General features: G+C 46.9%; 2 protein-coding genes across 4 annotated transcripts in view; one reads left to right on the top strand and one right to left on the bottom strand.

Annotated features, from left to right (window-relative positions):
* Window positions 1-1,543: 1,543 nt before the first annotated feature.
* Window positions 1,544-13,368, bottom strand: LOC130202137 (bcl-2-modifying factor-like). Of its 2 annotated transcripts, none has more exons than XM_056427438.1 (4): window positions 13,265-13,368; window positions 10,146-10,397; window positions 8,752-8,969; window positions 1,544-5,457 (listed from the first exon to the last, which is right to left on the bottom strand). In XM_056427438.1, exons 2-4 carry the CDS (start codon window positions 10,372-10,374, stop codon window positions 5,332-5,334), a joined length of 573 nt encoding a protein of 190 aa, XP_056283413.1. In that variant the 5' UTR covers window positions 10,375-10,397; window positions 13,265-13,368; the 3' UTR covers window positions 1,544-5,331. The 2 variants fall into 2 exon arrangements, with proteins under 2 accessions (XP_056283413.1, XP_056283412.1); XM_056427437.1 differs by lacking the exon at window positions 13,265-13,368 and adding an exon at window positions 12,910-13,094.
* The window catches only part of ptk2bb (protein tyrosine kinase 2 beta, b), a 46,677-nt gene continuing 43,987 nt past the window's right edge, over window positions 10,995-13,684 (top strand). The window contains exon 1 of one of the 2 annotated variants that reach the window (XM_056427412.1): window positions 10,995-12,067. The gene's annotated coding sequence lies outside the window, so the exon portion shown is untranslated. Of the gene's footprint in view, window positions 12,068-13,007; window positions 13,096-13,684 lie in introns of those variants that run through there. The other variant, XM_056427411.1, reaches the window with a different exon arrangement.

Here is a 13,684-nt window from a genome sequence, read left to right as displayed (position 1 = left end):
TCATAAATGGGTTGCCATGAAATAGTTTTACCCATCTCAGGATACATTTTAATAAGTTATGATCTCTGTACCTGTCGTCCAGTGCCTATCCATTGTCAGACCAGGCGGCAACCTTTAGGTCTAAAAAGTGAAGCCAATGTTTAAATGCCTCAAACTTGCATTCTTTCCAATAATTCTGGAGGGACGATGTATTTTTGAAGGCCAATCCAAGAAGTTAGCATCGCACCGGTTCTCTCGCCGACGGGATTTTTCTTTTGGATTATTTCAGAAAATAAGCTCAGTGGGAAACACAAGTATATGATACACTTTATGTTCAGCAAGATAATCTCTAAAGCAATCACCAGAAATTAAAAAACTAACATTAGCCCACAAACAAACAACACTGTCACGTGAGTGTGAGTAAACACAACGAGACCCAGAAGGTAGTTAGTCGCTGTGAGGATTTCATAGTTTCATTTTTCCACTTGTTAGCAACCGCCTACTTTAACATTTTAAAAGCTTCAAAATTGCAGAGTGTTACCCACTGACTTATTTGATCTATCGTGGAACAAAATGTTAAAATCGCTTAATCGTGTCAGCCTTAGACTTTATTTCACACATTAAAAAATGAGGAGAGGGAGCCCAAAGTGCACAAATGCTGACTTATTTTCAGGTTTTAGGACTTATTCTTGCATCTCTTCTGGTTGCAAAACGAAGACTTGTGTAGAAGTCTAGGAGACGTAAACACAAGTGTATCTTCTCAATTGCTAGTTTAAAGTCTTCTCCAATGCTTCATGATGTTCAAATTATAAATCCTGGTCCTATTGGAAGTAAAATAGAGAATACAGCAGGGTATCTTTTAGGGCGTGGCTACCTTGTGATTAACAGGCCACTACTATGACAGTCTGAGTGGTCCATGTTTTAGTTTGACACCTTGAACCCTTTCACTGGTTGTTTTCATGTTTATTGTAACATGTTGTTCGCCTGGTCTTATTCAGCCACCCTCTCGTGTCACTTTTGGATGGAAAGATCCAAGATGGCGACGGCCAAGGGGCCAAACTTCCAAACTGTTGTCTACGGAGCAATAGGTGACCTCACGGTGACTGAGTCTATTTCCTATTAGGCAGTCTATGTATCAGACTTTAATTCCAAAGCTTTTCATCATTATGTTGTCCATTTAAAAAAAAAAACAATTCTGATTATAACTCGAGTTGAAGGCCATGGCAGAAACCTGGATAAGCTATTTACAGGCCACAGTATCCCGGTCTGAGTCCTCCAGGTTTATGAGACTAGGATGTGATGTCATGCGCAAACACACAACCACCCAGGGTACTTTTCCCAATGTGGGTGTAAAACCAATGACCAGTCAAAACCAGTAATGGGACATTGTCAACCAATCTGGAAAACCTTCACAAATGTCTCATAGTTCAGACCATTTGTGTCGACCTTACAGAAATCCCAAGGAGGGTTACCAATGTGATCGTCTTGCTGATATAATTTAGTCACCCGTGTGTACATGAGTGTATGTTTTGTTTAGTAGAAGAAACGAAGCTCAAGCCAGTGCAATTGTCCATAAAGTTTTAATGAAAAAAAAAAAAAAACAGCAATGTACCCAATTCAACAACAGAAGAAAATTAAGAGAAATTGTAAGATTTCGAGAGTCAAGCTCTTATATACAGCATATTGCACGAGAAAAAGAACAAACGTCCCCGTCCTCCTTCGTTCCCTCCATCGCTTCATTTCTTGCGCCGTTTGAAAATAAACTGTGCGGCCGACACGGAGCAGTCCCAAAGATGACACAGACGATGCTTAAACAAAAGCTGCTACATCTGGACTGGGTCTCACTTCATTAGGAAACATGAATGTGAAATCCTTGAGACCACTCTGAACGTAAAGAAAGAAATGGGAAGACGACACAAACTCCCCGCGCGGCCGTCTGCATCGAGTCCCACTGTTCAGTTCATGTATTAAAAGAGATATCGTGGATTTCACTCCATTAAATTACATTCAAATCTTTTAAGATACCGTATTTTTTTTCCTCCAGGAATGTTGGACATGCATTTTTACTCCATTTACATATCGAAAAAAAGCCCTTGAACTGAGAGTGACACAGCAGATTTGGCAATATCCCAAATTTAAAAAAAAATGCCACAACATTGAAAAAAGTAAGCAATCGTAGCAACAAAAAAAAGTGTTGTAGTTCGTTCTTCGTCTTCTTACAAAGGTGTGGAAAAATCGTAGCCCAAAAATTGTTTTTTTTAAATAAAGATAGCAACAATAGCCGTGTCAAAGACATGTCAAATGTATTTTTTTTAAAACACACCAAATCACAGCACTTGACAGTAAAGATGCACTCTTTCTTGGATATAAAAAAAACAAAACAAAACAATGTTTAAAAAAAATGGATCGAAGAAATTTGATATTAAAGACACTGAAGGTTGAATGAATAACAAATGCTTCACTCGAGTCAGGGTTGCGACAGTGGTTGGTAACGACAGGCTCAACCCGTCTCACACAGACGGGTCCTACTGGGCACCAGTGGCTCATTCCTCCTTCAAGCGTCGCCCCCGCAGCCCTCCTGGGTCCCAGGTATTAAAGCACGAATGCCCAGACGAGCTCGAGGGCGATCCAGCATATCACAGATCTTAAAGAGTTTCGAGAGGGGGAAGTTCAGCACAGGAGTAGAAAGAGAGGCGCAGAATACAGTATACAGGTAAAAAATAAATAAAAAAGTTGTCGTTTTTTTTTGTTACAGCGCACATTGATTGCAAACAGTCGTTTCTGATATTAAGAAGGTTTTTTTGCTTGGTGAAACTCGACCGGTCGTGCTGAGAGATGTCAAAAGGTTGAGCCTGTGCCTCGTGAAACAGATTTTAAAAAAGGCACAGCGAACACGCCGCACTGTTTACGCCATCTCTGCTGTGGCGGAGCGCGGCGTCCTCTCGCCGGGCCCCGAGTGGAACCAGAGCGGTGACCGGGGGCTTTGGGTGATGATGCCGAGTGTCGACGGTGACGTGGCAAGGACTGTTACTCACAAGGCACGGTTTGTACATTTGATTGTCCGTCTGTTCACGTGATTTGTAAAGACTCACAACGTTGCTGCGAGAGCGCGCACGAGGCACATGGCTTGAGTCCAACCGCCCCACACACAGGCACCGAACACACAACCCCAACGCGCATCGACAAGGAGAGGACAGGGGGCTGTACACACTGAGGTCGCATCTATACAGTAGCACGGAGCAAATATACAGGGAAATAAATTAGAATAAATTACCGAGAAGGAACAAAAAGAAAATGAATCTTGTTCTCAATAAGGGGGGGGGTGGAGTTCGACGTGACGTTTCCGCGGCGACAAAGGAGGGCGGAGCTTTGGGCTTGGAGACCGGAGTTCGCCTATGGCTCAACGTTCAGTGTTGGCAGGAAAACAGACTTTGGGTTCAGCGTTTGTCGTCACAGAGAAAAGGAAAACCTCCATGTGGAGTTAACGCGCTTTGGAAAAAAAAAACATGAAACAGAAAAAAAAAGGTAGAATGAAATATCTTTTTGCTCGTGGAGCATCGTCTAGATTAAGAAACATGGAGCCGTCGTTCAAAGGCAGACTATTTGCAAACACAACTCAGAATAAGCATCAGGTATTTTAACACGGCTCCTAACTACTCCCTGACGAAAAGATAAAAGAAAAAACCATCAGTGTCTTCAAACGTTCATATTATGAATCTACAACAGACTGAAATAATACATCAAATTAGGATTATTTTTTCAAAACATCCTATTTAAAGTCCTTCCAAGACCTTTTTAACTTTATAAACCGTATATTGATTAACAGTGGCTGTGACGTTGCAAAAATGCCGACGTAGCAGTTATCACAAAGGAGCTCATAAACCTTCTCCGATACCCAAAATGTGTCCGTGTGTTGGTAAAAAAAAAAAAAAAACGTCTTCTTGAAGTGTGAAGAAGCTGTTGTTACTAAGTTCTCAGTGAGGCTGAACACACCACCGGCAGTTTGCTGAAAGCACTTGAACGAGACGTGGATACATACACGCATCAGCACGGAGGGATTGAATCAGTGCTTCGAGACATTGACACCTGGAGTGAAATAAAATAAAAATCCATCTCAAGTAACCCGACAAGACATTTAAGAAGTGTATTTCATTGAGAACACAGCCATATTTTGGGAAACGTCCTCCTGTGGATATCAGTTTGATTGCGAATGCAACACATCAATAAGATTTCAGCTTTCTTCCGCTGGCTTGAATAGTGCTCGCCCCCCCTTAAAAAAAAACGCAACGGGCAACATTTGCGATTGTCAATCCAGCCGGAGAAAGAAACGCCGAAAAGCTTTTCCGAACACGATGATGTCGATCTGAAGATTTTCCGCCGTGTGATTGTTTTTCCACTTCCCTGATCGTGATCCCACAAAAAGGAGATTTGTTTGTGCTTATTTGGTTTTCAAAATGACTGCAGATTTTGGAAACAGTAAGCACGCACGACTACACACACATGATCACAAGGTCCGAGAGCAACGTGAGGTATCCAAGTCACCCCGCGAGAATGTCTTCGGGACGCCTGCATTCAAGTATACGCGTGTTTCCCCTTTTCAAATGGACCGGATCTGAATCTACGCAGTGGGTCTTTAGGCCACTTCTAAACACGTGACGGGTGGTGCTGAAGATGGAGCGGCTGATGGATGAGGCGGGTTGATATAAAGGCCCTTTACGTCTACAGTGGAAGCTGGTAAAACGTCTCTGCTGTGTGGCAACGCCATCAAATTAGGATAAGTACGGGGCTTATTGTTTGTCTGAGAATAAATTAGAAATGTGCCTCGAGTCCTCACGGTTCTGAAGTCGGTAACTTTCAGCGCAGAAATGTCCACGTCCACAGTTTGTCGCCAAAAACAAAAAAAAGTGGCCTGATCTTAAAATTAATCTCTTTTATTTGATGATGTCCTTGATGCAAAAAGTACTGTGGCGAGGAGAGCATAAGGCATTCCCTGGACTGATGGAGGTCCTTCAAGACTTGAGATACCAAATAAAAAGAGCAGTTTACTGTACAAAATAGGTCATCTTACAAATATTTCGAAAATATCTCTTCAAACGCAATGGCTTCTTATCGGAGAGGCGGGCGGGGGGGGGGGGGGGGGAAACAACAACAACAACAACAACAAAAGAAAGAAATATTGTAAGCGGTCTCCGTCCAGCGGTGACCAGAGTTTTTCTTCATCTCATCTTCGTGTTCAATTGGAAAACAAAATCCAAACCCGTGTTCCATCTTACAGTGCCATCTCTTGAAAGTCTGGTCCCTTTGTCCCTGTCGGGGCGAAAACAAAAGGTGGAGGGCCGGCAGGAAGCCCGTTCATCTCTGCGCTCCTCTCAGGCGGGGCACGAGGGGCACGAGGGCCGCTCTCGGGAACAGAAAGCCAAACAGGGTCACCGTGAGGCGCATCCAGGCCGGCAGGTTTTGTCTCTGATGCCTCGTGAACTGCAAGGATACAGAAAAGAAGCACACGTTAGCACGTTGGCATGGGGGGGGGGGGGACTGGGCTCATCAGATGGCATCACAACGGGCCCTCGAGGTGAAGCCTGTGAGCTCAACCCATCTGAGCAAGTAGTGTGTTTCCACAACATGTCCGTCATCCTGCAGAACGCACAGCATCGGCGTTTCTTAGGTTCGTTGTGATACTCGATCGAGTCGCTGGATGAAAGTATCGCAAACGACCGGAGCTGAAAAACGGCGGCTGCCCGCTTATCTTCACCGCGTCACCCGATCGCCCCGCCTCGGGTCTGGAGGCGGTCCCTCGGATTAAATGTCGCAACTGTGTTGACTTCCAAACAAGAAGCTCACAGTGAAGCGCTTTCAGAGAGCGCGCTGCCTATTTCATCACGGCTCTCTGGCAATAAGAGGAGTCGGACGAATAATCATCAAAACAAAAGCCGAGAGGGAAAATGAAACGGCTCCCTCCTTCTTTTTTTTGAGCCGCCTTCTCCCAACTCTGTCATTCTTTTTCATTTTGGGGCTGTGGCCCACAGACACATGAAGAGGTTCCTGTTGCAGCCTGATAACCCCCCCCCCCACATCTCTGATCCTGCACAGCTCCCACTGGCTCTGAACAGCCTCGCTCAGATATTGCAGCCCGTTGCATAAGCATCTCTCTCTCCCTCTCTCCCCCTCCCTCTCTCTCCCCCTCCCTCTCCCTCTCTCCCTCTCTCTCCCTCCCTCCCTGCTCGCTCCATCGAGGTCTCTACCCGCCTAGCAATCAGAGCCTGCCACAGGCTGTTTGATATAAAACTGGCAGACTGAACTGAAGCAGCACAGCTAAGTGTAACCCTAATTGTCCTTAATTGCCATAATTCCACCCTGCTGAGCTTCTTTAAACAGTGCCCTGGTTGTTCCACACGAGGCTCCTCTTTCTCCTCTCTCTGCCGTCGTCCACATCGAGGAACGGCGAATGTTGGTTCCCTTTTTTTGTCCTAATGCACCCAAAACAGTGAAGAAAAGTCAAAACATCCAGACGTACTCAAGATTAGAATGGATGCACTTTTTTCAGAAAAGTTTTCCTGCCAGCACGGGCATTTTATTGGCCAAAAGAACGTGTCAAAACTAACGTCGGAGACTCAAAACCGCGAGGACAAACTACTTCACAACAACAGCAGCCCACACATGAGCACACGCCGGCTACTTCTGCTTGGAGAGGCGAGTGAGGAAGTCTAACAATAGCTGCAGACACAATGCCGGAGACGTGATTGGGTATCGCAAAGAGATCGTTTGCGATCATTCTCCCTTTGGAATATTCCTACGACAGCGGCGGCAGATCCGGCGGGATAAAAAGTGACCTAAGTGCAGACAGCAAAGACAAAAAAGTGTCTCTCTTATCTCTCTGTCACAGAGTTGCGCACACAAACCAAAACACACACAAAGACGAAGCGCCGAGGCAGTCAGCGGGACAACTGAGGCATTGTGGGTAGCCGTGAGTCTATTTTTAGACACCATATACACAGCCGGCCAAGTCTACCCAGACACCGCCGCGCGGCTCACTCCTCACCCGCTCTCTCTCTCCGGCGTCCTCAAAATCTCTCGCGCCACTTCCTTGACTTTCTTTCCCTCACTCTCTCATTCCGTCTATTTCCCCTTTTCTTCTTTTCTTCCTCGTCGCTCTACCGAACCCGGCTCGGCACTTTTCAAAAAACGTATCGGCCGCGCCTCGCTGCCGACTCAGACCCCCCCGTGGGCAAAACCGCCGCCACAGACGCACAAAAGAGAAGCGCGCCGCCGTTCCCAGCATGTGTGTTCTCATTAACCACGCCCCCGTCCGTGTGACTTATGTGGACTCTCCGTCGGGGCAGTGGCTGCTTTACAAACACTGACACACGTAACCCCCTGGACCTGTTATCAAACACCCAAGCGATACTCGCCAGACTCGCACGTCGTCGTCTGTAAAGATCGTGACACGAGTCCCGCGATGTTCCCGTGTGGATTTTACTCCTCGATGTGCACAATTCATCACATATCAGGAGCTCCACATGGTCATGTGTGATTAAGTATTCCCCCGGGGGCCAACATTGAGCCGACTCGCTCATCTACAAAGTCCCAAATTGTTAACGAGTGTGGCAGCTGTCTCCAATTTGGCCTCGGCTGCTGGTGATTGGCAATCAGTCAGCAGCCGAGGCCGCCCTCATAAAAGTGCTTTTGGGGAAAACCCACTGTAGCAACTCTCAGGCCGCTGCCCGTAGGTTTCCCCCAAAAGCACCAAGGATCAGCCAACACCATGCTCGGATTCGCGAACATACTTTATTTCCCACACGCACCGAGCAGACCGCAACACTGCGCCTCTGCTCACCCCCTTCTCCGCTCTCAGCTGAGCCCTTTTATGAGGGCGGCCTCGGCTGCTGACTGATTGCCAATCACCAGCAGCCGAGGCCAAATTGGAGACAGCTGCCACAGTGAGGTTTGTTCAGTTTCAGACCGTTGGCGTTCACTTTTAAATTACAAAACGCTGGCGGGGTAAATTGGTCAAAAGTGAGAGCGTGTCAATTATCCTGGTGTTTTCGAAGAAAAACTTGTGGAGCGTACAATCTGAATGACTTTCGTTCACATTTTTAACCATTTGTAACCCAGGAAAATATCCCTGATATTCCTGTTGGCTTTACTAGCATGGCATCAACGAAGTTTATAATCCTCTGCTCAGACGAGAAAACAAACATGACCTTGACCAAAGGGCCAAATATAAGAATTGAGATATCGACAGGGAGGACATATGTTTGCATAACCGCCTGCTGTCACAAAGTATTCCTGGCAGCCGCGATACTGACTGACGACATATTACTTTTTTATTGTTTTAGAATGCATTGCTAAGTTACTCAATCACACTGTATTAGTGGCCGGTGTGGCAGAGAAAGTGGTGGAACCCCCGCACACGCTATTCTGATCCGCAGCGGGTTGCGAGAGCCACATTGGCACACGGTCGCTTGGACTTGTGCCTCGAATCAAGTCAACGCTGACCCGCATTCATAGTTCACATGTGAGATTCAAACACAGACGTTGTAGATATAGACGAAGTCCGGGCCTGCTGCTGCCGTCGGGTCTCGCGATCGAGCACAAGCAGCCATGTCCGTAACATCCATTTCTTCTTTGGGGTCATGTTAGTCCACTTGTGTTCATGTTGGATACACTTTGACACGACAGAGCGCATTCGGGCTCTGCGGCCTGATGTGTGACGTGGGGGAGTCATTTAAAAAATAAAGAATAAACACTTTGCTGTTCGGGAGTGAGGCTTACCAGTTCAACGTGATCCTGTTGGAACTTGTCTCCGATCTCCCGAAGTTTACGACCGATTCGCGCCTCGACGCTCACCCCTGCCTCCTCCTCGGGCCTCTCTGCCATCCTGTCATCCTCCTCCCCTCTGCCCTCTTCCTCCTCCTCTCCAGTCTGCCTCTCTCCCCGGTCCTCCATGGGCTCAAACTGAGCGGGGAAATGTGAGCGTAATCCAGCGTTGCCTAAAAAGGAAAACATCAAGCTTCTTAAAACTTGTGTTGCTGTTGTTGGATCTCTAAAATACCAAGAAGCTGTTGTGAGTGTCAGCCAAGTTGAATATAGGGCTAAGAGACATTACTGATGGCAGTTCAGTGAAACCAGTTGTGTGTTCCTTTTTAATTTTAGATGAGACATTGTAAAACCTGTCAGTAGGTGGAAAAGTCAAACACCTAATTAACTCAACAACGACCTCGGTGAACTGCGTTTCACTCTCTCGTGTCACTGAGTTTATTCAGAGCCTCTCTTATGTCGTCATGTGTGCAGAGTGCGCTGCTGTTCTGCCTCACAGAGAACCATAATAATACCTTTAAGAATCTGAGCGCCCTGGACTTTATTCGGGAGAAAAAAGGGCACTGGGACAAGTGTATGACCTCCATTAATGGGTAGATTACAATGTTACGACAAGATAATAAACAGTCAGTGGTGTTTATGTGTTGATGACTTTAAACCCAGAACAATATGTACACATTAACAATGAGTCAGCAACATTCTACTTCAATTCAATTAGGCTGACGTCACATTGATTTGATTAGAGATGGGAAAACCATATTGGATTAAAAGTGATGGTCATATGAGTGCCGGTATGCTCTGTTATTTATGTATGTCTAAAGTTAGTGTTGTCCATTATTCAAGAAAAGGTCCTTTAAAAATCCCATAAATAAACTTGTCTGGAATGCAAATCATTTAGCAGATTTAATTCAACAGTATATTTATATATTATTGGAACAAGGTCAATTAAAATCGACACAGTAAACAAACCGTTTCTTAAAATGGAGTGTTTCTCAAGTTCTGAGCGTAGAACGGGGCATGGGGATCTCCCGGTTACAAGGACCGGGAGATCGGCACGCTTGAAAAATACATCACGGATCTCCCGGTCCTTGTAACTGAGAGATCCGTGGTGTATTTTTTAAAGCTTGTCTGTTTTGTCGCGATGATTAAAAACTGAATTATATTTGTCTCAAAACACCCGCCTCTTGTCTCAGACTGACAGTTTTTTATCACTCGGGTCTTAGAGGAAGGTTCTCAAAGAGCCACCTGCCGGATAAAAGGAAAGACTAATCACGTACAGTTGCACGAGAACACTCAGTGGCTAAAACACATCACTTCGAGCGGGCTCACATCATCTCCCCCCTCCTTACCGTAAAAGGGTATGCGAGGCCGCCGGTGCAAGCTGCAGGGCAGCGTGTGGATGCCGACGCTGTTGTTGTTGTTGTTGTGGCTCTGCGGCGTGGGCACGGCGGCGGTGACGGCGGCGAGGGCCTGTCCGGCCGCGATCTGCGTGGCGCTTTCTTCGTATTTGACGTCCCTGAAGGGCGTTCCCCAGAGCTGCGAGATGGGCCGTGACATGTCCTCCTCCTCATCATCCATCCGACGCCTCGGCGCTGAACTCCCTGGAGAGCAGAAGGGGCCCGCGAGGTGGAAACGTTAGAACGACATGACGAGCACACGTGTTTTGGGGGTGTAAATGTTTTTAAAAAACGGACTCGTGTGTGTTCGTGATCTTCAGCGGGTCATTTGGGTGTGATTTGTCTCGAGGCCAAACAAAACATACCAAATATCATCCTGTTGTCAGTTGAAACGTTGCCCTCTGGCACAGAGAAAATGATCTCATCCTGTCTACATCGAATGAAAACAAACCATTAGTCATTCTAACGCCCGGCAGGAGGCTAATGTTGAGTACGGTAATACTGAAAACAAACAAGCAGCGATGGATCGTCCCAGCGACACGGACGGATCTGCCAACGTAAACACACAAGAACACCTCTTGTATGTAGTGATGAGTCGCAACGGAAGCGTATGGAAACACCTGGTGTGGAGGGGGCTCGGGCCGCTGCTCCAATTCTGCATCCCTTTTGAAGCAAGATTTTTGTAATCAAACTGTTCCAGTTAAACTGCCCCCCCCCCCCCCCCCCCGATTTAAAAGTACCTTAATCTGGAACAGTGTGTCACAGGACAGAGTCAGTCAGGGGATTTGCTACCTCCTGCACGATTCCTCAGCTCAACATTAATACCTGCTTGTTGCCACCCCACCTCTCTCGAAACCACACAATAACTGGATACCTGTCTGCTTACACTGTAAGCACACGCACACACGCACACACAGCGAGCGGATGGTGTGTGAGTGAAACCAAAGTCATGGCTAGACTGTCATGTGCCGCCGTTTCACGAGGGAGATAACGAGTTTCACTCCATCCTCTCCTGCGGGCGCTCCGCTCAAACGCCCACTCTTCCTCTTGGCCACGTGCCACAGTCTGAACGGGTGTTTCATATTTTTGTCAAGTTTGTTGTTGTTGTTGTTGTTGCGGTGTGAGTGGGGATAAATGGGCTGCGTGGCCGGTCATATGCAAAAGTTGAAACGGGATATTCTTCCGTGTGTTTCTTTGTGAGAGTGTCCCTGTGCCTGACGTCATATCATGGAGTCAAATGAGGAAACTGCATTTTGAACTGTAGAAAAACACCATCTTATCCACGCCTCGTTATTATAGTGTAAGATGCAAGTCTCTGAATCCGGACTGTCCGTTTTCTTTTGGTAAACAAATGACCATATGATTGACCCACACATCCTCTGGCCTACATTATTCCAAGGGCGTGCGATGGCGAAGTCGGCCCAGTTCGCGAACCAATTAGTTGTGCATTGCGGAAATTCAAAACGGCCCTAAAGTGCCATAACTTCACCTCGAGGCCAATTAATTAGGGCATTAAGTATTGCTACGCAAGCAGTAAGGGCTTCTCTGCAGCCGTGACCACGAGTTTCACTGGCATCGATTCATGCACCTGTGTTGTTAATCATTGGCAACTGTCAAGAAATTTCCAGTCGCAGTCAACAGAGGACTGACACGATTAGAATGGTGTCAGACACATAAAAAACAAACATAAAAAGGGAGACACATAAATACATGACACACACACAGCTACACACAGTGCCTGGGGCAGCAGGGAGGCCTGGCAGCCACCACAATGCCGGTCAGAGGCTCAAAGCTGCTGCAGAAAGTGGCTCCCTCTGCTGCACCATCTGTGCACCGGGCTCTCCTCCATGCATCAGGGCGGGGGGGAACTCAAGGTGAGCTCTGCTGCTATTTGTCCCACTGCCTTCGTGTAACAGTGCATGCATATCCCGTGTTTATCAGTGTGCTGGTGACTTTAAAAAAAAAGTCGTAAACACTACTTCGCCTTATCATTGGAAAAAAGAGGCGAGAGACAGTCAAATGACGCAATCCAAAGATCCAGCTACATAAATGTGTTGATAGATTAATGCGAATGTTGTTGTTGGTGTAAGTCACACTGAGATGCGAACGAGTCCTCCACACAGTTTGAAAAAGTTACTAACTGCGAGCCTCATCTTATGTGTTTAAAAAAAAATCTGTTTATTGAGCGGGCTCCGGAGGACCACCGGGAACCTGCTGCGTCTTTCCCCGCGTCAAGGAGCCCGATGCACCGGTGCAGCTCAGCGCGGAGACCCGCGGAGTCCGATCGCTCTCCACTCTGGACATCACAACATTCACGAATTTGACAGGCCGCGATATTGTTCAGAAACCCGTCGAAATACAGGATGTTGATGCTCAATGGTTTTAACCAGTCGAAATTGTGGAATACAACTTTGTTTCGCTCCAAAAACTAAACAAAAAACAGATAAAAGTTTAGCCTGGGTATTCGCTAATTAATCACTCGTGACAGGCAGACTACAGGATTTCAGTCACAACAGTGTTACCCCCGCACGGCTCTCCATTATCCGGCGTTGACACTTTCTCTTCTCCGACAACTCTTCCCCAAAACAAACACATCTGATACACAACAGAGACAGATATAATGTATTCACCAACGCGGGAACTAAAGACCCGTGTCCCCGGCTCCGCTTCTGAGTTAATACTCTGTAATACTGTGTCATGACACACGGCTACACACCAACGGCTGGGTCCCAAAGATCCGGGGCGACGTCACCCGGGACGCTCGAGAGTCCACGCGCGCCAGGAGCGGACGGACAAAACACCGGCCACTTCATCGTGAAATTCACTTCGTCCGTTGAAACAAAAGAGAAGAGGAGAAGTAGAAGAAGAAGGAAAAAAAGCCTCGTTGAAGAGAAGACCAGAGGTCAGAAATGCGTCAATTAACAAGCTCCCTTCATCATGTCGACGCTCCGATAAATCCGCTCTCTCCGAGTCTCTGCCCGGGCATGCCCGAGCCGCGCCGCACATTTGTTGACAAACCGCCGTGAACAACGAAGCGCGCGCCATTGTAATAAACCACGGTTTACACTCACCGCCAGCAAACGCGCTTTCCGTTGTGCCCGGTGGTATCTTGACAACCTGCCGTTAACCTTGTTTTCCACGGACTGTGTTGATGCCGCTTGTATTCCTCTTTGCATTACAGCCACTCGTACATGTTTGCTGACTCGAGCAGGGGGGGGGGTTGTTTTTTTTGCCCTGTGTGAAAAAAGTGCTCCGCCCCGATGGCTGGGTCCCGCCCCTTGTTAATGATGTGGAGGGTGGAACCGAGTCCGCTACACTGTGTTATGCAAATCCAACACACCGAGGGGATTATAACGCTCACATTAGCACGCGAGCTATCTTTTGTGTGCAACATGCACATTCGCTAGTTATCTCCCTACATGTATCAGCACATGGTAGTAATTTGAGCCCGAGTGCCTAAAATCTATACTAAATGTAGTCTAGAACATTTA

This window comes from Pseudoliparis swirei, chromosome 12 (assembly GCF_029220125.1).
Source record: "Pseudoliparis swirei isolate HS2019 ecotype Mariana Trench chromosome 12, NWPU_hadal_v1, whole genome shotgun sequence".
Classification (NCBI taxonomy): Eukaryota; Metazoa; Chordata; class Actinopteri; order Perciformes; family Liparidae; genus Pseudoliparis; species Pseudoliparis swirei.
This window is presented reverse-complemented; position numbering and strand designations above follow the sequence as displayed.

What these genes read in the sequence shown, in the direction of transcription:
- LOC130202137 (XM_056427437.1), bottom strand. Translation starts at nt 13,006, where the DNA reads ATGAAGTGGCCGGTGTTTTGTCCGTCCGCTCCTGGCGCGCGTGGACTC. An exon ending in TCTTTGGGACCCAGCCGTTG is followed by an intron (nt 10,398 to 12,909) that starts GTGTGTAGCCGT and finishes TCTGCTCTCCAG; the next exon opens with GGAGTTCAGCGCCGAGGCGT. An exon ending in GCCTCGCATACCCTTTTACG is followed by an intron (nt 8,970 to 10,145) that starts GTAAGGAGGGGG and finishes TTTCCTTTTTAG; the next exon opens with GCAACGCTGGATTACGCTCA.